This window comes from Venturia canescens, chromosome 1 (genome assembly GCF_019457755.1).
Source record: "Venturia canescens isolate UGA chromosome 1, ASM1945775v1, whole genome shotgun sequence".
NCBI classification, from domain to species: Eukaryota; Metazoa; Arthropoda; class Insecta; order Hymenoptera; family Ichneumonidae; genus Venturia; species Venturia canescens.
Window position 1 is genome coordinate 20,611,183 of NC_057421.1, and position 22,750 is coordinate 20,633,932.

Here is a 22,750-nt window from a genome sequence, read left to right on the forward strand (position 1 = left end):
GGGCTCAGTGCGGAAGAGATCCCCGGTGCACTTGCGCTAAAGTTTTTTTCACCCTCTTCGAGCGTGTCCGCCACAGCTTCTTAATCCAGAAATCCTCGTGAGTTCTCTTCGCGTATTTCTCCTCGTGGGACATTTGTTTTTTTTCCCCGTCCCCTCCCCTTCCTCCCTGTTCGCGTTGGGTCTATCTTGCTTCCGTCTTCCATATTCCGACTGGTGCGTTCTCAGCTTTTGTGGAGTGGAAGAGCGCACCGGGCGTACGAGTTTTCCATTGAAGCTCAGAAAACTGAGTTGTTTTCGTACTCGTATCTCTCGCTTCTCGTAATTGCCGATTCAGGAAAGTTTTGCGACCGCATTCTTGCGGCCTCCGGATTTTTTTCTATAGCTCCACAGCTCTTCCTTCGTTTCAATTTTTTTCTCCTTTTCTCTTCATTTCCGTTTCTCTTCCTTTTTATTTTTTTTCATCGCCTCTGCTCGCTGTGCATTTTACCGTGGACGTTTTTCTTTTATCGTTTTGCTTCGAGCGGCATGAACGAATAGAAAAGTTTTTTTAAGAAAAACTTTTTAAGACGAATGTATTAAGTCGACGGTTTGGTTGGCTTGTATAATTTTCTCTGAATCTTGCAGTCTACTCAAGTCTCTTTATTACTCCGGGTGTTTTCGTCATTTCGCTATTCTCACCTCATCGATCGAGGGGGCCCTCGATACATCGCTGCTCTTCTTGGGTTATTTGTCTCGTGGAAGAGCGTCGAGGTGACTCGAAGCCCGCTATATCGCTAAGGGTTTTCATAAACTCGAATCTCCGGAGCTTTCGGTATTTCACTATTCGGAATCGAGCACGAAAATGAACCGCGCAAATAGCCGATCGTATATACATGTATTCATCGATATCTGAAGCAAACTTGTCATCAAAAAGAGAAGAGGATCTTTCTGAGCGTACCCTTTTATACACACAGGCTCTGATGCTCCCCGCTCTGCGGCACACGTAACTGACTTGTTTGCTTCGTCTGCTTCGCTCCTCCTTCTTTCTCCTCTTCCCGTATCGGTTTGCTTGATTGCCGATTCAGAGAACTTTCTCGGTGCACTTGTGGACCGTACTAAACAGCCATGTGCTCATATATGACTGATTTATATAATACTTGTACCTCAACTTTATATGGGTATAAAATGAGGACTTGGGCAATGGTGTGCCAAGCAATTCGCTTCTGACTCTCGGCACGGTGGAAGGAAACTTTGATTTCTCCCACTCCCACGACGCGTATTTCTCTTCCGTGAATTCCCCAACTTTCGAATTCGCGAAATAGCCGACGGCGCGGAAATTGAACTGATGTTTTATTCAAATGATGAAAATGAAGTCAAAAATGACCATGTTTCAGTTTATTTAGGGTTACGTAACAAGTTCGATAATTAGAAAAAACTGTCGAATGAATTACGATCGTTAGGATTTTACAGAAACAGGTCTCCAGACCCAAATTGGTTTTGACAACAATTTTTTTATATCATCGACGTCAATTGATCTTCGATTTTCGGAGGCGGATATTTCTAGGAAGTTGATTGTACCTAGGCTTTTATAAATAAAAAAAGATTGAATATAAACAATCGTCGATTAGAGCAGAATGCACGTGCAAGCTTCTTAGCTGGAAAACTTGTGATAAAATATGACAGATGTAGTGACTAAAAAATTGTTCCCCCGAGCGAAAATGCATTAAAACTTTGGTTCGCGGTGCATTTTGACTCTGCAGTTTGTCAGATCGAACGTACGAAATGTCATAATTCGCAGCGCAGAGTGAGGTGTAAGGAAAGATAGTTGAAGGAACCGCAGCAAATTTACATTTATATTTTAACCAGTACGAAGAAATAATACGCAGTGGATTTTAATTTGGAGGTGGGGAGCCAGCGCACAGTTTCGCGGACCTTTCGAGGGCGATATGGCTCGAGAGATTTTCCCTGGAACGCGGCGGTTGCCAACTGAGGCTACCCACGGACCATGAGATTTCGTGGCAGTGCGGAGCGGGATAATAATATATATGGAAATGTCCTCGCACACAGTTCCATGTAACGTTACTAACGGACTCGCATACACGCTGACAAAAACGTTCATTTCCAACACACGGTAGGTACAGGCTAGATGCAATACGAGAGATCCCCTCACTTTTATCTATATTACTCCCTATGACACATGACTCGATCTGGACATTACCGACGTATAACTATGGACGCGTCTGAACTTTCTTTCATGCACGAAGGCGAGATGGATGTTCCAACGTAATGTGTATAGGAACTATTAAGCGGTGGATGCGTCCAACGATACAAATAAAGTATCACGCTGCTTGTACATACAAAAGTGATACTTTATTGTAGCTCCAAATGCACGAGAAAAAATGCCCACGTACGAAAGAAGGATAGACGGAGACAGGAAGACAAAAAACCGGGAGAGAGGAACGAGCGGAGTATGAGCGAGAAAATCGCGTGCGGCAGTATAAATTTTCATGATTCACTTTGGTTTTATCCGCTGTACGAAGAGCGAGGATCATGCAAATGTTAACGTCCCCCAAATAAATCAAGATATCCCACCGGAATAGGAAGCATCCGCAGATCGATTTGTTACTTCGCGCTGTCTTTTCGTGAAAACTCTGGGACTGAGTTTGCAACTAAGGGGAGTCAAGCTCTTGAGTACGAGCCGAAGAATCGTGTCTTGGAAGATCGTCACGTCTCAGCCTCCGCCGCGGGATCATTCCGGATCTCGGACACCTTTGTCCAATGAACTTGCCCAAGCAGGACCCTCGTCGTCTCATTTCTAACCGCGAAAAAACTGCGCGCTGTCACCGTGTCAAGATGATCTTATGCCATGTGCCATCTTTCCTAACGGTCGATCAATCACTCGAAAAAGCTGAACCGCCTCGGAATTCAACGGCGTTACAGCCACGCAACAAACTGCTCACACCCAGCATCCAATCGCCCCAATAGCTCCATTTTCCAGCGTCAAATACCCAGCACGGTAAACGTGACGTTTATGGATAATATAGGATGCCTGAGGAACTCCCCAGGTGAAGAGGTACGAGCACCTTCGAACCGGTGGCAAATGACCCGCATAGCATCGGACATCCACGACAGAGGTTTCGACCTCGAAGTAGCCCCTAGTTTTGGCTCCTCTTCTCGCTCTGATGAGGGCGCCAGCGCTCTCTTCGTTCTCTGCATAACATACAATTCTCACATGCATCATCAATATATACACGAACGTGTAGCCACATACGCGTTGAAGCTCGCATGTATACGCACATAGCTTGATACACCACGGTTGAGAATAACGCCTGCAGAGCGTGCCAGCGACTCGCGACCTGGGGACACAGTTGAGTTATACACGCTGAATGCAAATTGCATCGTACGTCCGTTACTGTGGATTGAGAGAACGAGGCAAAAGAGGAGGAGGAGGTACGGGGAACCGAGGTATACGTGATAGGCGCTCCGTTAGGTGGCTACCGTGGAACGACGCGTCAACGCCCCCGAATATTCATTAGTAGATCCTTCTCGCACCCTCGTTCGACTCCCACTATAATGATATACATGTAAATGTTCGCTCGCTCTCTTGCTCCAACGCTTTTTCTCTAATCTCATTCGCACGCGTTCGAATTAGCGCGGACCTGCGCAACTTGACGAGTGGCAAATGAAAATTGCGACGCTTCGACTCGTATAAATTTTCCAATTATTTCGCGACTTCAATTCGTGCAAATTTAAACCGCTTGACGGAATGTGCCGAACTAACATTTTTTAAAGCTCATTCGGAGCGTCTACTGCAGCGGAATTGCTGGTCATTACTCGATAATCATTCCACGCGATTCGATCGAATTTCAAACATTCGAATTTTCGGACCGGGATGCCACAACCATTTGGTGAGGAATCACGTTTTTCAGTATAGCGTCACGCGAGCCTGTCCCAGCACGTAGCTCCGATATCAAATCTCGCTTTCGTTTAATTCGGAATTCATGAAGCTCATTGCGAAACGGATATCGAGTGTCCGTATACCGTTGACGCAAAAAATAATCGACGCATTCACACGCCAAAAAAGGGCCTTCAATTTGTTCTACGAATACATGAAATACGGAAATGAAATCTAAGTTAATCGAAATCGAAAGCTTAATACCTTAATCTCAGGTGCTGACTGCCGGCCATTGGAAATTGTTTTTCGCTGCATTTATCAAGAGCACCCCTCGTCACTCCAACTTTGTTTGTATACTCGTTCGCGAGGTTTCATTACAATGATTCGATTTCAACGAATCCTTTTTCCACGCGCGATTTTTCAACTTCGTATTTCGATCTGCGAAACTCCAGGTGTTTGGTCAGGATGGTATACACAAACTAGAACAATTGTTCATCAATGTTTTTTATTGTGTTTCTTTTTTTCGTCTCGACTGTCTCGAATTGGTTGACTAAACAGGAATTTCGGAGTGCGTTCTTCCGCGTTGATTAAGCGATTTCCCGAGCAACCGAGCACAAATCCTGTTTCGATATAGACGACCGCAAAAATTGCTTTTTCTCGCTTTTTCCCCAGTCCCCACCCCCTGCTGCCGCCCATTGGCAGTGTGTGTCTCACAAACGTTTTCGTCTATTTCACTCCATTTATGGGCTGCAGTACTAGAACGGCTTTATCGTTTTTCGCTCGTAAAAGCCGGGTGTGCAGAGAATTCCGATATCCTCTTACCCTTTTTAGCTGGCGCCTTCAAGTAACCCTATATATGTATAGAAAAACAGATCGAAAATCCACGGGGCGTGTTATGTTTCCCGTAGTATTTACAGAACGAAGAATGAGGCTATTCGTTGGGCAGACAAGTACGATAGAAAACGTTGAGGAAGGATATCGCCGAGAGCCCAAATATGTCGGGCATTTGGCATTCGTATGTGTCGAGTCGTGAGGGAAAGTATTGCAAAGTTCATTTAATTGATTTTCATCTCCATCACGTAGAATTTCATTCCTCAAAGATTCTTCTGTCCTCTCATTCGAAAAAAAACTTCCCCGAATACGATTAATTAATCGTATTCGCCCCAATTTTGAAAAAGTGAATATGAACAGTCGACAGCGTCAGGAGGCTGCAATCGTCGATGTCCGTGCGTCGAATCGAGAGGCAAGATTTTTCTTCCGTGCCGTCTCGATGACGTTCGTCTCATCTCCGAGTTACTGGATTACCGAGGACGGCCTATGCGAAGTCTGTAAGTTGCGCGCGATCCCGTTCGAAATTGCCGGACGGTTCTCTCGCTTTACGAGGTTGACCCGTAACCCGAGGCTCGAAAATCTAGAATGCGAATCTGCGGCAATAAACCGTTTTTTCTGTACTTTTTTGTCGAACACAATCCCCCTCACTCTGCGCTCGTCTCTGTCGCGCGTATAAATGCCTACAGGTATATGGGACAGTCTTCTTCGGTGTACATGGTCAACAGTACCGCGGGGACGATTCTCATCGTTTATCGACATCCCCTGATCCTCATCCTGCCTCTCTTTCCTGCTCCCAATTCCTCTGCGTGTATATCGGCTGTGTGTATAAACTGGCGTGTTTGCTGAAGAGAAAAGGGGAAATCCCCGTATCGGTTGGCAATGTCCATCGCATTTTCTCTCCTCGTATCGGGCATGGCCTACATATCGGCCGACTTATCGTTCAGCCTACGTTGCCATATACCCCTTCTGGCATGTCTGGCGAGCGAAAAATCACGCGAGTCTGTTTTATTTCACGAAACTCGCGCTAGAGCCTTTCCTGCGCAATTTCAAGGCATCTGCCCTTATTGCGGTCTAATTGAGGGTGTGGAAAGTAAAGACGCGAAATGGACGTTGATGCTACTCGGAGCCACGCTCTTGGCAAAAGTTACGCAACAATTTTTCTCTTTCCTGCAACAATGAATCATCCAATTTATATATCCATCTGCAGGCACCAATTAACCAGAAAACTATTCATTCGAAATGCTTGCGCATGTGAACTTTTCCGGTTACGTAATTCGCCGCGTCTGCGACGCCCCGTGCCAGCTGATATCGCCCGCAATCAGCTCGTTATTTCCCGGATTATACGCGCTACGTTGCTATCAAATGCAAATAAAAATCTGCGATGTACGCAACCTTAAAAAATCATTGATGCGCGCGCGCGCGCGCGCGCGTGGTACACTCGATATGTGCGTGCGAATAGGCGTTAATGCTAAGGAAACAATTGTCTCGTGCTTGGATAACGCGATTACGTGACGAGGCAAATTCCATCGCTAACGCGCCTCGCATTATCCTGCGCAGCAACATCGAAGCTCCCCGGTACACATTGATACAATCTGTTGTGAAGCCTCTCATCAGGTGCTCGACGAGCTTGTCGAACTGCTTCGTCCCACGAATCCAATTCCAAAGTAACTCGAATTATTTCATCCGAGCCGTTGCGTCGTTCGTTTTAATTCATAGCGGCATTAAATCGAGTTTACAATAATCCGGCGCCGATAATCAAAGTCCGCACGGAGCGAGTATCGACGAAAAATAAAATCACGGTTCACAGCGCTTGCCACGCTCAACCCCTGAGACGACACTGCCATGAAATGGACCTGCGTCTGCAATATTTGTAATAAATGTGCGTATCAACGAATATGTAAAAATAGCGAAAAATACTGATCAATTTAGTGAAACGGGAACCGACACTCGATCGCTGCAGCTCTCGGAGATTTGGTCTCCAGAGCTTCCGCACAGTGACCAACGAAAAATGGAACTTTCTCCCAACACTTTTCATCGCAATTTCCGTTCGTTCGAGCGCTTCGCTTTTACAAAGCCTGAAACACTGTTTCGTCATTCGTATGCGATCGACGTACGACTTGAACGCCTCGGGAGGACGATTTCCATCATGCTGGTGCGTTCCTCTGGTCCTCGTATATGGCCCATCGCATTGCAGCTGCGGAGAACAATTTTATCTTATAAAACCACAATTTCGAATGATAATATGAGAAATTTTGAAAACTAGGTAGAACATTGAGATACTACTTTCGAAACGGAAGTTCTCAGTCCATTTTCGAGCAGCGTTTCAATTCTTCAATGCCCACAATGCAGGAGAATGAAATTTGGAGAAAAATCCTCCTCGGCGTCTATACGTTTATGTACATTGAGTTGGTAAATCCCAGTATAATGGAAGCGAAGATAAGAAGAACAGTGCAGGCAGCACACACAAAGGTCTTCTAATCCGTATTTCAATCTTGTGGACGAGAGTGAAGAATAAGATTTGCTTAAGGGGGAAAACGTGCGAAATGGAATGTACGTAAATAGATATACGTGCACGAATCCGGAGGCTGGTGTTCTCTTGGATAACAAGAAACGTAGAGCGAAGCACTGTAGTCAACGAGGGATACCGTGGAGAGAACGACAGTGGAAATTCTTGCAGCTCCGTGAGTCGGGAGCTGGTGCAAATTTGGACGACTATTTCAATAGATTTTTGATCTTGGGAGCATTTGTCAGGTAGAATTTCTCCGTGGCATTAATGGAACGAGCCATCGTCTCAGAGGCCGGGAACACTTTAATTGAAACTCGCGGGCTTTGCAATTTTTTCTTCACCAAATTGTGAGTGTGATTAATCCTTGCTGTCAAATTCTCCCTCATTTGTGATTATTGAGATACACATCGATTGAGAGAAACGCGAAACAATGGACACGTGATCGGTCGAACGTTCTCGATGTCAGAAGCGTTTTATCCGGCAGATAAATCTGGAATTAAAGGCGCGAATGAATGAGAGAGTAGCCGCGTGAAAATGTGAAAACAAGTAAGCGGATCAGATTTATTGTCTGATACGAATTTCCTCCATCTCTTTAGCATAAAACAGCTGGAGAGAAATCGAGTTTTGTGCTGTGATATCGATCGTACACCGCAAGACCTCCCGGCGCCTTTCTTCCAAATTTTCTTATTTTCTCTCTCGGTTTCCTTTCGCTATCTGTCTTTCGTTCTCTTGCGCCTCGTTCTCGTGCAATTCTGCGACTCCCTTGGTGTTTCAGACCCTAACAGCGCACTCCGGGAACAAGAACAGCCAGTTCTCTTTTCCACATTTTTCCCCCTCTCCCCCCCACCGCTTCTCGTACTTTCCTTTTTTCCGCGATTTCACTCCCGATACTCTATATCTTCTGACTTCATTTTTGTCCCCGTCCCACTCTACCTTTGTCCCAAGCGTTCCGCAAGCTCTTCCCCGTCTCCCAACCCCCGCCCGACATTTCCGGTTTCATTGCCAAGAATGGAACAAATTGTCCGTGTGGCTTTATAGCCAAAACGCCGCTACATATTCCCTCGCCCATTCCCATCTTATACATGCTCCCTGATCCTCCTCTATATTTATAGATGGTACTTTGGGGGTAGAAAAAAGCATGAGGAAAAGTTTCCCCTACGATTTCTCAACGTCTCAGCGTCGGTGACTCGTCTCGTCTCGTTATCGAATAAATTGTACAACTTGGACGATTCGAGGCGATGTTAGATCATCGGGAAATTCTTCATTTCACATCTCATGCGAATGCCCGTCTTTGTCCCCGGAAAGGAGTAAAACGAGCATTTTTTAAGCGAATTTTCGAATAGATTAAAAAAACTTGACAAAAGTTCATATGGCCCATTAAAGTCGACTTTCGCATTAAAAGTTTATCGCACGCAATCCATTATGAAGTGACTGTACATTCGCGCCGTATAATAAGCCGTTACGTCATTTGAGAGTCGGGAATTTTTCATAGAAATGCGCGACGGAGAGAGTATATTAAAATATCAGCGGCGTATTATCATATATTATTCGAAGTATTTTCGGCAGGCCGTGCGCGCGTCTCCCGCCCATTTTCATCGTTCCTTCTTCTATCTGGCCGGCATTCTTTCTCGGACACACACACACACACACACACACTGGGGACCGCACACAAATATTCCAACATTCAGGAAGCTCGAAAGCGACTCTCTTCGTCTGAGTTATGAGAGGAAACCTCGGCAAAGACGACGAAGAGTCGGCGATATAGTGATAGAAAAAGAGCCTTTCAGAGCACAAGCTGAGAGGATACATGACCGTTTTTCTCAAGCCTTCTTTCCTCTCCCCCTCTCTTATTCGGCCTCGTACTCAGAGCGAGAGAGATGAAAATGTAGACGAAAATTCGCGACACTTGCCTTTTCTTTTTACCCTCTGTCTTTTCCTACAGCATATCTTATGCATGCGAGATACACGTCTATCCATGCATCGTAGGATCAACTCTTCTTACCTTCGTACCTATATGCGACTCCCCACCGCGGGGCGATGATGCACCGCAAAAGTTCACTTTCTATCCTCGATCAGGTAGCAGACCTCCTCAACTAGATGTACATGCATATTCTACATGGCCATATACGTATCTACCTATTTAACCTCCCACGCAAACGTATATTTATATAAGTACGTATACCTGAATTTACATATGCCCCCTAGTTATATATCTACACGTACATATACGTAGGGACAACGTTTTACAAAGTATATGAAGAAAAATGAGGACTGATATGGATTGGCTGAAACTTTGCCTTCCTTCCATGGAATCCACTCACGAATTCCTTGCTATGTTCCCCACATATCTCACATAACCTTTTCGAGGACAAGCTGCAGGCAGCATTTCGTCGCTAATACACCCCCCTTTTCCCTTTCCACATTCTCCCACTCGCACTGCCGAGTGAGAAGTGCTGCACCGTATACGGCTTTTGACCTCTCTTCCTCTTTCTCGTTTTCTCTCGATTTATTACAATTTCGGCAATCTAGCACAGACACGCAATATATTTATATACATATATCTAGACGTGTATGTGTGTGTGTGTGTGTGTGTGGGCAAGTACAGAGAACGAGAGAGCAAACCTATATGTATTATCATACGACCCAAACTTTATTCCATTTTGGGGAGTAGTGGCCAAGTGGATGCTCTCTTCGTGTCGGCAACCGAAACCCAACCATCGTCATCCTCCTCCTGTGCCCCCTAATAGACGCATCTATAATGCAAACGACCTTCTACCTCAGCCAGACCTTCCATCCCAGAAGCGCCATCTACTTTAACTTTAATAGGAGAAATGCTCTTGCTCCACCAACATTCTGGCGTCGAGTTTGCCCCGAAAATTTCGTCGTTTCGACTGAAACGATGGAAAATAAGGGAAAAGTTGAGCTGCAAGAGTTTTCCTCCTCGTGTCCAACTCTCCCTCCGACTTCTACTTCTCTGTCAACGACGCATTTAGTAAATTGATATGGGTTCAAATGAGGTATGGGACGTGTTACAGTGAACGACTGGTTAAGAAATTTTGCTTCTACGAGTCACTTCCGTAGTTCAATTATTCGGATGGATCATGCTTGAAAATTGTGAACGACGCTGACGTTTGCGACGTTGGAGCCCAACGAAATGATTCGAAAAAAATCCTCCAATGATTCCAGTCGTTCTCCAATTTCGTTTCCTGCCGAATTTGCTATTTTTAGCCTCTCAACTCACGCCGATACTTCGTGAAATGAAAAATTGGTGAATTACGAATGGTTTGAACCCAATGGAAAATCGTCGCTGTTTTCACTGATACTTATTTCCATCAACTTTTGCTCGACGAATTTTTTTTTCTTGGTTTCTTACCGAGGCTACGAGAGGAAGACATTTCCTTGCGGTTGTAACTTGACAAATTGTATATTCTGTCACTTGCATATCGAAACATCTTCGGCCACGAGTAGAGTGAAAACTGCGAGTAAACATTTGTTTCCTATTTGTCTTTCTTCGTTCTTTCTTTTTGCCGAGCTCGCTGAGTTGAATTTACTTTTTGTAACAGTTGAGCTTTCCTATTTACTCGCTCGAGAGTAGCAAGTGCACGAGTCAATTTCTCATTTTCTTTTTTTTTCTTTTTTTTTTTTTTTTGTTAGAACAAAAATGAAGCACTGCGTTGGCAGCGGTTCTCTCGCATGTTTTTTCCTCGATTGTCTTCTATCCGAGATGCATCAGAGAAAGCAAACAGAACGCGCAAAGGTGGTGGTAAGATACGAGAGAAGGCGAGAGTCGAGGGAAGAAAAAAAACAGCGAAAGGGCCGTGAGCGGTAGACAATCTTTTTTAACGATGTTTCCAACGTCGAAGCGAATGTTACAGAGATCAAATGAACAGTAAACAAATTCGCGAATTGCCTGCTCCGCGCGACCGAGTTTTGCGTATAATCTCAACTTATCTGTACCAAATACAAGTTTTCTCACTCCGTCTTCTTCTCTTTCTCTCTCACCTTAGCGCGCGCGCGCGCGCGCGGACGAAACTTTAATTGAAAAACTCGTCGGTAAACGAAACCAGAGGGAGAGACGAGCAAATCGTGTCTATACAGATTGAAAATTTGCGAGAGCCTGAAAGCGCGTTTGGTCCACAAAGTTCAACAGATGAAAGAATTAATTCCTCGCTTTTCCAAGCGCACTTTGCGTAGCTTCAGCCTAAATCTCTCATCCTCGCACCGCACATTTCATTCGAGTAATACACTTCAACGAAAACTCGCTCACACATGAAAGGCCTCCCCCCGGTGGTGGGGGCCCTTCTCGTTATTTCTGTGTTCTCAAGAAGAAAAAGCATTTCATTCCACGATAGAATATATTTTTACATGCACAAATTTGTTTTCTCTTGTTTGTGCAAATTCGCGCCTCTGCCGGCGCGCGCACACACAAAACGCTGCTAGAAAATATTTTCATGAGTACGGTAAAGGGCGAGCGCGGGAAAAAAAGCAAGAGAAAGCCCCGGGGGTCAACATGCATGCGTTTGCGCGGAGCTTTTATAGCGGCATGTTATAAACACACTTCACGAATTTTCGCGGTATATAATTTTATTTTTTTTCTCCCCTCTCCGTTCTCGATTGTTCGCTAGTGCACGATTCTCACGCCGAAGAGACCTTTTCGCGAGGTCATAAAAATTCTTGTAACTCTCTGGAGGGTGTTTCGGGCTCGTGAAACGCGTACTGTTCTTTATTTTTCAAGTTGCAGCGAAAAAACGAAACGAAAAAATGAAAAAAAAAAAAAAAAAAAAAAAAAACGGAGCTGGAAGAGCGAACTGGGGCATAATAAAGAGGGAACAACGAAAGCGCACTGAGACGCTAGATAAAGGAAAGCAGGTGAAAGATGTCAGTAAAATAGAGCGTTCAACGCTTCCTCGTAACGCCGCGCCAGTATTCCGTTGGTAACCCCCCCGATGTATGGGAATGAAAGAAGAGGCCCCTTGAATTTCCCAAAAATGAGATTTTTTATTCGCGAGATAACACAAAAGTTTCATTGTCTATCCGTTTCGCTTGCAGTCTCCTCATTAAGATCGAGGTTATATGCTGCCCAGAGATCCATGAAAAAAGAGCGAGTCTTTATCGTTACTTTTTTAATGCCCTCCGCGCAGTCGTATTTGTCGTCTGATCACGAGTGTTTAATTTCGTTGTCTGGTTACGTCCTCGTGTCCAGCTCTCTCTTCGCTCTTCAGCCCCATTTCACTCTATCGCTCCATAAAAATGGCAAAAACAAACGATCCACCGAAAACTCCGAGCGGCTAAATGCAGCCGGTAATTACCGAGTGTAATTTGCCGGGAATTTTCGTTTAATTATACCGGGCGAGTAACAGGCTTGTACATCGTTTTCTTCCTGCCCGCGCTCCTTATTTTTCTTGCTGGCCCATCTTTTTGCGTTATGTAGTTGCTGCGGAGCCCAGGCAAACGAGACACACAATGCAGAAGGGTGACTCCAGTCTCGAGGAGAACGAGACGGAAAAATCTCGCTGCTAGAGCCAACACTTGCAAAAAGAAGATGGATTATACCCCGAGAAATGCAGCCTGAATTGAGATACTCCCAGAGAGATTGTCCAGTCTCGAGACTTTATAGACACGTACACATAGACATTTTACATCTTATTTAGTCTCATATATTCCCATTTGCGTCTCCGATGTGGATATAGGAAACCTTAGAGATGAAACCAAGTGTGTTTGAACCGGAAGCATCATTTTACTTTCAATACATCTCAATTGAAATATAAATGATGGTATGTTTCGAAGTGCTCTCGATATGATCGATGACGGTTCATTTTATTGCAAGTTATACGCTACGAAATACGTTATCGAATAGACCGATTTTGGGGCAATGTCAAACTCTCTTAGCCGCATGGTTAAATGATGGACTTTTATGACGCTGAAGTTTGCGACGTCGGAGTCCAACGAAATGATGGAAGGAATTCTCCAATTCTGTTACCTGCTTAATCTGCAGTTCGTAGTTTTTCAGTCTTCACCATAATGATGCGTGAAATAAATAGTTGGCGAATAACAAATGTTCGTTAATTTCGAGTTGGACTCGAACGTTGCAAACTTCAGCGTCGTGGACGTTTTTCAATTTTTATGTTAAAAATGGTGAAAAAACTTGATTGAAAATACACAATTATTTGATTTTTATGAGTCGTTGCATCGGTCTCATGCTGGTATCACGAGTTTGAGGAAATCGCGGTAGAAAATTGAAAAAATATACGAAATTATAACAGGATGCAATACCAGTAAAGAGGTTAGCCAGAAAAAAGAACTTTTGTGTCAAGCTTCCTTGTCATTTCATCTCGTGCTTGAACGCTTGGTCATTAGTTTCCTTAGAAAAGCAGCTCTGATAATCTCTCACCGAATAATCAGAAGCACAAGAGTGTGAATAATGCACGAGTCTTGACAATCACAAATGGTTCGCATTCGCATCAACTCGAACAACTGTGTAGAGATGTAAAAAAAAACAGGGAAAGAGCTCTCATCCAGCACGCCTTCCGACTTGCCTTTGTCTTTGGCCAATGTCGCGGGTCGCAAACGCGCGCAAAGGTGACAAAGACAGAGAGAAGTTTTTTTGTATTTTACTCAGCGATTCCTCAGCTATAGTAATTAAATGGGAAATACGGCATTGTCAGAACCAAAGACATCCGCACTGGGGTGAAAGAAACGGGTTTCCACGGGGTAAAGTGACGCGTGCATAAATAAATTGCTACGGCTTCCTTGTTATTTCACTTAATCTACATTCCGGACGTTCGTTCCTTTAACTTAGCATGAAATAATTCTACCTTGAGCGATGAAAAAAATTGCAGTACCAGCGTCGAATGTATTTTAATTGATTACTACGGATGTACAAAGGCTCGGTAATATTGTCGAGTGGAATCGCTCTCGCAATGGCATGTTTCTAAATTTTTAGTATTTTCGTTATTTTCTCATTTTCATTACTTATTTTCGTATTCCAATATTTATTTCAACAGTGACGAAAATCAAAGTTCTTGTGCCCAAAAAAAGTCTCATTCTCGAATGCGAAAATCGCACTGCCGCTGACAAGAGTGTTGAATGGCAAAAAGAAGGAGTCGACGTTCGTACCGCTTTCGATAGCAAAGAAGATCTCGTTAAAGTTTTCGAGAACGGCAGCCTCGCTATTCATCACAAAGAGAACGAGGAATCCATATTTGGCAATTACACTTGCAACACGACCTCGTCCGGTAACGTCTCCGCTCGCTATCGAGTTGTTCGTAAGTAACTTTCATTGATTTTCATTGAGCACTTGTTTAAATAAAAATTTTCAAATAATTTTCTACTCGTAAGAAAAACTACTGATTTGTTGAAAACCTTGGAAACTAAGTCAACAACTTTTCCATTCGTTTTATTTCATTGCTCATCATTTCTGACATAAATCAGCGCCCTAAAAAATGTTGTGGAGTTTCCAGGATTATCAATATTCAAACACAAAAATTATCTTCAACGATAAAGAATAAGTTTAAGAATTTCATAAATACTATTTTTATACCAAAAATGTTTTTCCACTGTGCAAAAGAATATTATGAAAGATCACTCTATTTTTCGAGTCTGAATTTACGCGAGTTTCCAAGAATAAATATTTCACTTGCCTCATAGAATTCTGGGACGACATCTTATGAAAAATTCCAACAAGATACTTTATAGTCGAAATTTTTCCAAGTATATATTTCTTCATGAGAATGTGACTTTACGGAATCAAGCGCAATACGAATTTTATTTATTCTTTTTACAATAAAATAACGAAAAGCTTTTTTGTTGAATTTAAAAGAAGAAAAGTGCGATGAAAGAAGAAATGAGAGCGACACTGTTTGGGAATAAAGCAAAAGTACGACCGTGAAATAATTTTGCTTTTTTTATTTACAGCGAAACCGATCGCGACGCTCGGCGTATCCGTGAGCGTTGTCGAGGGTGAGAAGCTCCAAGTAACATGCATCGGAAAACTATTGCCTGGGGTCAAGATAACCTGGACGTTTGCCGGTAAAACTTACAACACGAGTGAAGGTCGAGTGCAATTGGTCCGCGATGAAGAGAGAGGAATAAACCGTGGTAAACTCGTTGTCGATAATATCGAAATGAGCGATGAGGGTAATGTGACATGTGCCGCTGCTTACGATTGGTCCGATCCTGAAATGGATCATCGAACATCTGCGACCACTCTTCTCAGGGTCAAGGACAAGCTGGCCGCACTCTGGCCATTTTTGGGAATATGCGCAGAGGTTGTCGTACTTTGCGCAATTATATTGATTTACGAGAAGAAACGTAACAAGGCTGAACTCGAGGAATCCGACACCGATCAGAGCCCTGATACGTGAGTTTATTTCATTTTCAATATTATTCGTTACCGTTTCATTTTTAAATGTATCTCTCATCGATCGTCGTGTCACGCATCCTTCTTCCTCGATTTCCTGAGATCGTTGCCTTTTGTACCATGCAAATAACCATAGTTTTTTATTCAATTTTTACTGTGCTTTTAACATTTCCATACTTTTGTATGTTGATTGTTTTTTTTTTTTTTTTTTTTTTATTGATCTCCTGCTAAGAAATATGGACTTGTCACTAAATTATAAAGTACAAAATCCAAGTTTTGAACCTTACGATCTTCATTTTTTAATAACTTTTGTTTCGGTTAGGTAAAAAAAATACAATCGATCGTACAAGAAAGAACTTTATTTATTTAATGAACAATATTAAATTGATGTGCTCATGGAGGAGCAGCCGGAGACAAACTGTCAACACTGTTGAAGCCATATATAAATATGTATAATTACTTCAACACGACTTCATAAAAAACGCGAAGCTTCAATCTCAAGAATTTTATTCGTTAAACATGCACACGAAATAAATTCGCTGTGCGAACGACGCAATTATTATTCAAGCTAGTCCAGAGAATGTTGATTTTCCTCATTTCTGCGAAGTAATGTCTCAAAATAAAATCTAAAACCTTTTTAAAAAGTTAGTAGTCGTTAAATTTCACTCAAGTTAGCGAAACCCTCTTCTTGACATGAGCAATTGGAAGTTCAGTACAAGTCGTCGACACAGCTTCCAGCTCCTGCAAACTAAAATAATGAAGCTTTCAGCGAATATCTCTCATCTTTTAAATAAAATATCGCTCATAGACAGCCAGTTAAAAGTTTGTGAAGAGTGCTGAGAAAAATCTCGAAGGCATTTTAAATACCATTTCGCCACCCAAGAACATGAATAAATTAGCAAAGTAAATAGCTTTCGAAAGGTAGATAATCCAGCTCTATTTCTTTTGTTTGAAAATTCGAAAAACATTCGATGCATCATTTGGAGACTTTTTCGTTTGAATTTTTCGAAACTTCTCGATGAGTCAAGCTCAAGGCCAAAAAATAGAGGAAACAATATAACAATGAAAAATTCCAACAGAAACGGACTGAAGCTGGATTAATATTCTCCCGAAATGCATTGATTCGAATCGCGCATGTACACTAGCGACAAAATGTTATTGAAAATAGCCCCGAGACTTTTCCAATATTGTTCTGCAGTTTTCCACCAATATTTCATATAATTTTCTATATTCCTAGAATGAATTGTGTTTGTGATTGAAGAGAAAAAAAAACAGTAACGGGTGGTTCAGTTTCTGGAAATTATCATTCACATATTTGATGTCACGAAATTTCCAAGAATGCTATAACTTTTCCTCTCGCTTTCCCTCTCTTTCTCTCTCCCGGCCTAATTTTTACTCACGTCGCCTTCGCCTCGGTAAAGTCTTTTTGACATAATTAAAAGCGGGATGTAATTAACTTTGCGTGACAACGTCTAAAGCTTCATTTTATAGTGAAAATTCGCTGCGAAGAATTTTTCATTCAAAGTGAAATTCTTGTTGGCGTAAAATGAATTCCAACTCTCATTCATACACTTCCGAGAGAAAACAATATTATAAGTAGAAAATATGACGGTGCAATAATTCTGCATCGGAGTTTCTTTTTTCCTCTCCACATTTCCATCTGGTTGGAGCACAGAACGGATTTGTTGAAGAATCGAAACTCAGATTCGTTGTATGTGCCACTGCGCGGCCCGCTCCCACCCTCGGACCTTCCGGTGCGTCCTCCGGTAACTCCACCACGATCCCTGAGTCCCGTGTACAAGACAGTGCAATTTCGTTCACCTTCGAGAGAACCACGACGTGATTCCCCCATGAGATCCGCACCACCCTCGAGCATCAGCGTCGAAAACGTGACTGTTACATAAGATAACACAACGCAGGAATAAACGAGAAACGAACTGGTCAGGCGAAAATAACGAAGCGCGGGTTTGAGTGATGGAAAAAGCATTGGAAAGCCCCGGGAGGTAAACATTGAATTTCCCATACCATCGCTAGCTCTCGCAAAGGATAAGCTCCAATCAACTCAATTTTTCATTCCAAATGAATATTGTCCGAGTCACTTTTTCTCTGCAGCCATCGCGCGTCATCAAGCAACCCGCTATTGGCAGCCCTCCCATAGCAAATTTCAACGATGGCGCGATGACGCACGATTCATCACGAATGAACCGAGAATCTTGTCAAAATGACCCTCCCAAAACGAACCGATCCACTTCTGTGAAGAATGAGCAATCATTTCCCACCGAATTCAAAAGCCCCTCGAGCTTTCAACCCTCATATTTCAAGATCAACTGGAGAAATTTTCCGATAGCGATAATATGGAACTGAAAATCTATCTCCCACTTGCACATCATCGGCGGTACGCGTTGAAAGTATCACCTCATTTCTTTAAGAGTTCCAAAAGCCCCGATAGCTCCTTTCATTGTGTGATAAAATGGAGATTTACTGATAGATTAGACAAGTCTCATCATCAGAAGCTGTTACGTGCCCAGAAAAAAGCCCATGTCGAAAAAACTTGGTGATGAAAACATGTCACGATCGTAAAATCGATAAATTGACACTCATCGAAGTAGAAACGAAATCGAACGTTGAATCTTGTTTTTTAAAAACCCTCGAGGATTACGAGGTGCCAGTAAAATTCAATTTTTCCCGTTAGCGAAGCGCGAAGGAAACGATGTAATAAGAGAAATAATGTCAACGAACGCGACTTGACGTTGAATTTTTTTAATATCCGATGTTCGATCGAGTAAAAGGTTCCAAGTGTCGCGAGAACGGATTACCAAGAGTGAAGTAGAATTGCAGATGGGGAGCCCTTGAACAGATATTGCATTTTTAGAACTCGAGAAATAGAGAAGTGACAAAGATTTAAAAAAAATAAAATAAAATTAAAAAAAAAAAACGAGAGATGAAGGAAAGAAAAAGAGAGATTTTGATGCTCACTCGAGCGTGGCATGTGAGGCAATCAGAAGAAAAGTGAGTACTTTTTTCTATCTTCTCGTATATATTTATTATCCTTTATGTATATGTATACATTTACGTATGTATACGCATCCCATTTCGTTTCTCATCATCTCGTTCTGGGGAACGAAAAAAAAAGAAAAAACTATAACCCACGGTACTGAATATTGATGAGGATGGACGGAGTCGCGCTGCAATTCCGTACTCACCATTGCTGAGCAGCGAGAAAAGTCTCTTTTCTCTCTGTCTCCCTCTCTTGCTCCTCCCCTTCTGTACTGGCTTCGCGTTGCATGATAATGCTCCGGCTCGTTTACGTTAAAGTGGGCTAGAAAAGTCCGTTCCGCAGTTGAAATTGTCACCTACAGTGAAAAGCTTAAGAGAGTAAGGGAAAGGTGACGAACAACGAACGAGGATGCAAAATGAGGTTGGACAACTTTACGAGCGACGAGTCTCGTTCTCCTTTTGAAGATTTTTATCCGCAATTCATATAATACATATATATATTTTCCTTTCTTTTCACTCCGACGTTTCTTTCGTTCGCAGAAGATACATGGTAGCTACGCGCTTCAACAATGTTCAAATACTGTCAATGTTACATCTCCGTTCATATCATTCGCATTGAATAAGTTTTTTCGGAATAAGTTTCTTGAAGGGACAAAAAAAATTCTTTACTAATGAATCGTCGGTGATGAATCGCTTTGAGTTCTGAACTCATTTCTGTATCGACATGTTTCCTTTAAAAACACCATTTTGTGGTGGTTCGTATCCTTGATAACCGTCGTGATCGTTTATATTTAAAGTAGTTCGGCTGTTCCATGACTAGTCAATTTTGCAACTACTTTATGTTGATTAATTTGAAGTCTAAATTATTAATAATAAAATTAATAAACACTCACATTGAGAATATTTTTATCATAAGAATGTAATAAAATGCTTTAAAAATATCATAAAAAATAAAATTTATACTTTAACTTGACTAGTTAATGATTGAGTCGGTACCGGTGACACTCGAAATACACATAACCTCGGGAACACTTTTATTGTGCGAAAGGAAGTTTATATCGGTGCAGTGGCACCAAGAAAAAGAAATCTAGACGAATGAAAGCACGTGAGTCAGTCTCAAAAATAAATTTGACGAAATTCCCGCGATTCCCGAATTTGCCCGAAGTTCAATCAGCGTTGGACCAGCAGTCCAACGTAACGACTGACCTCCGCTTTCGACACATCAAAAACTAAAGTTTTTTTAAAGGAACGGAATCTGTGATAAATTTTCTTCGCGATATAAACTTTTCCGAAGCTCGAACACCGCTTTTTCACAATTAATATTATTGTGAGTTCTCCCATAGAGTACCGTGTTAAAAACTCAAAATTGTAAATGAAACAATTCAAAATTTTGCCCAGTAAGGAGGCCCTGGAACTGTGCTTATCGTTATCAGGGTAAACTATCATTTGCTGCAAAAAAGTGGATCTTTACCGTACTTTATTGAACGACCGAACTACTTAAACGTTCTGCTGATTTTCCTTACTCGCTTCTATTGGTAGGAACCAAGCACTTTCCGCATTTCCAAAAGTCCTGCTTTTCATTTTTTTCCCTTCGTGATTTCTGGAGTACGAAGAGCATGAAGATTTAACGGAGCGCAACGAAAAGTCCTGCCTCAAATCCTTGCTGTGAATTCCTTCGCACATGTGACTATTCCCTCCATTCGTATCACGAGAGAGATATGTACATGCAAAAAAAATAAGCAATAAGAAGAATCTACGAATTATGAATTATTCATGTATATATTTTCCACTTTAGCAAGCCGACGCCCAACAAGGATTCGGACGTAAGGCAACGAAAATGAATCCTCGAAGACGATTAAAAAAATATTTCGAGGACGAATTTCGACCTGCAGCGATTACGAAGCAGCATTATAAAATAATTATTGAACCTCTGAGACGGAGCTTGATCGTTGCATTATATTAATCATTGAAAATGAAAACCGAAAAGAAAGTCATTGTCACAAAACGCGGGGGTCAAATTTGATTTCCCAAACGAGAATCAGTGGCGAACGAAAAAAAAAAAAACAAACAAACAAAACAAATTAGAAGACATTTTTGATTACGTCGCTCATCGCGTTCTCGATCCCATCCCCTCAAGAATTCGCTTATCCAATATTATTCTATAAATCCTTCTCCGACGATAATTTACCGAGACATCGTCCGACAGAAATATTAAATAATAAAAGAGAGAGAAAAAAAACACGCCTTCTCCTGTTACCCTAAGTCAACGAATCACAGATCGTCGTCGTGACAAAAATTCAAACAATAAACGGATTATAACTCGAAAACATTGTTAGTGCAAAGTCATTTTAGATACGTTACGAAAGAGTGTGAAATGCATGGTAGAGGAAAGTTTAAAAGAAAAACATGGAGATAAGCGAATACGAGAAAGATCAAACGGAAAGATTTCTCCAAACGATCTAAACAGGGCCTTGCTTGTACATCTATCTTGTAATTTCGACGATCGTTTCCAGTTTTCATCCACGAAAACGGAAGTAAAAACTTATTGAGCCACTAGAAGCGTACCGTTAAACATCTTTCGTCTCGATCATGGCTATTTTTTTTCTACTCCCATCGACGTCATATTATGACGTTTATGGTGATGACCGATGATTCACGGCTAGATATGTTTTCAACGAAACGAAGATCAAGCAATGTAATGATGGCGTCATCACCTATGACTATAAAATATTACCATCACTAATGCTGATGTCATTGTTACTACGATAATAGTTATTATTGTCATGATTATTATAATTATTATTAATATTATTATTATTACGTATTGTTACGAAAGAACTATTATTAATTAATATTAAGAATTAATCATTTATTATTATTATTATGATTATTATTATTATTACGACTCGCGGTATTATTGTTAAGCCTACGATAAATATTATTGATCACCATTACGATTACGGTTATTACTCACGACGAAAAAAAAAATATATATATTATTAGCCAATTTCGCGACGTTGGCCAGTCGGTTATTGAAAATTTCAAATTACAAGTTAATCATAGCGTACCCTCGAACTTTCTCGTATTATATTAAAAATCAAACAAATAATAATAAAAATGTTTCAAAAAAAAAACAAACACAAAATACTGTTTTAAATAGTGTAATATTGTGCATCGTGCTCCGATTAAACTTCCACGCTGGACTTTGATGATTACCTGCACCCTGTGAGACCACGGATATTATAGAGAGGTACGATTCATACGGATTTGTAATGAATGTGTTTGAATTACAAGAAACTAAAATCATTCGATTTTGTGTTCAGCGTTTTTAGTGCCATTATTATTGTTATTATTATTATTATTATTATTATTATTATTATTATTATTATTATTATTATTATATTGTTATTTTTATTTTCTTTATGAAAAATTACTCATTTTTTAAATGTATTTCAGTTTATGATTTGACAAATTAATCGCTGTTAATATTGTTTAGCATATCAGTGACACGTGAATGTAAAATAAATCTGCCTTTGATCCGTGTATTTTTCATTCAGTTTTATGTAAAATGAAACTGCTCTTGTTTTTTTTATTATTAAAATCAAACAACAATGATTTACTGTCTCCTGATTTTACGTCAGCGACGAGTTATTTTGAAAAATGTAATGCTTGCAAGAATATTTGCTTCATAGGAAAACCAGCTGGTTTTGTGTTGGGACAACTTGAAAAATTACAAACGCACCAAGAGATCGGCTGTGTAGTTCGCTATGGAAAAGCAGTTACTTTCCAAGTGAATAAGCTGATAGAAATAAACGTCAGCATGTTTATGTTCGTCAGACTTCAAAGACTTTATGTCTATGCAAAAATATATTTGAAAATTATTAAAACACTCAAGTTACATTACATCAGTCCAATGAATTAACGACCATTTAAATATTGAACGATGCTCACGTTGTTTTTTTAATTAAACTTTCTGACGTATGAATTTCTTTGCAAGCAAGTCGATTTTCTACGTACCAGTTGAGGCACGACGCGACTCGGTGTACTGCTTCCATGAAACCCAGCAAATTTTCATAGCTGAAAGGTTATGGGATGAAGAAGATGGAAAGGAAAATGGATGCGTCCAAATAATTAACGTTTCCATCATCTATAAAGAAAAGTAACTTTTCAATATGATTTTCGT

At 41.3% G+C, this 22,750-nt stretch overlaps 1 protein-coding gene and 1 long non-coding RNA gene across 3 annotated transcripts in view; both read left to right on the plus strand.

The window, feature by feature from the left end:
* Bsg (immunoglobulin domain-containing protein Bsg) overlaps positions 1-22,112 on the plus strand; it is a 50,550-nt gene extending 28,438 nt beyond the window's left edge. For both annotated transcript variants that reach the window (XM_043433652.1, XM_043433653.1), the window contains 3 exons: positions 14,216-14,476; positions 15,126-15,570; positions 20,363-22,112. In XM_043433652.1, the coding sequence (XP_043289587.1) occupies positions 14,216-14,476; positions 15,126-15,570; positions 20,363-20,408 (752 nt within the window). In that variant the 3' untranslated portion in view covers positions 20,409-22,112. The remainder of the gene's footprint in view (positions 1-14,215; positions 14,477-15,125; positions 15,571-20,362) is intronic.
* Positions 15,581-18,556, plus strand: LOC122419248 (uncharacterized). The gene is made up of 2 exons (XR_006262859.1): positions 15,581-17,573; positions 17,683-18,556. It is a non-coding gene; the product is annotated as an uncharacterized lncRNA (long non-coding RNA).
* Positions 22,113-22,750: the final 638 nt, after the last annotated feature.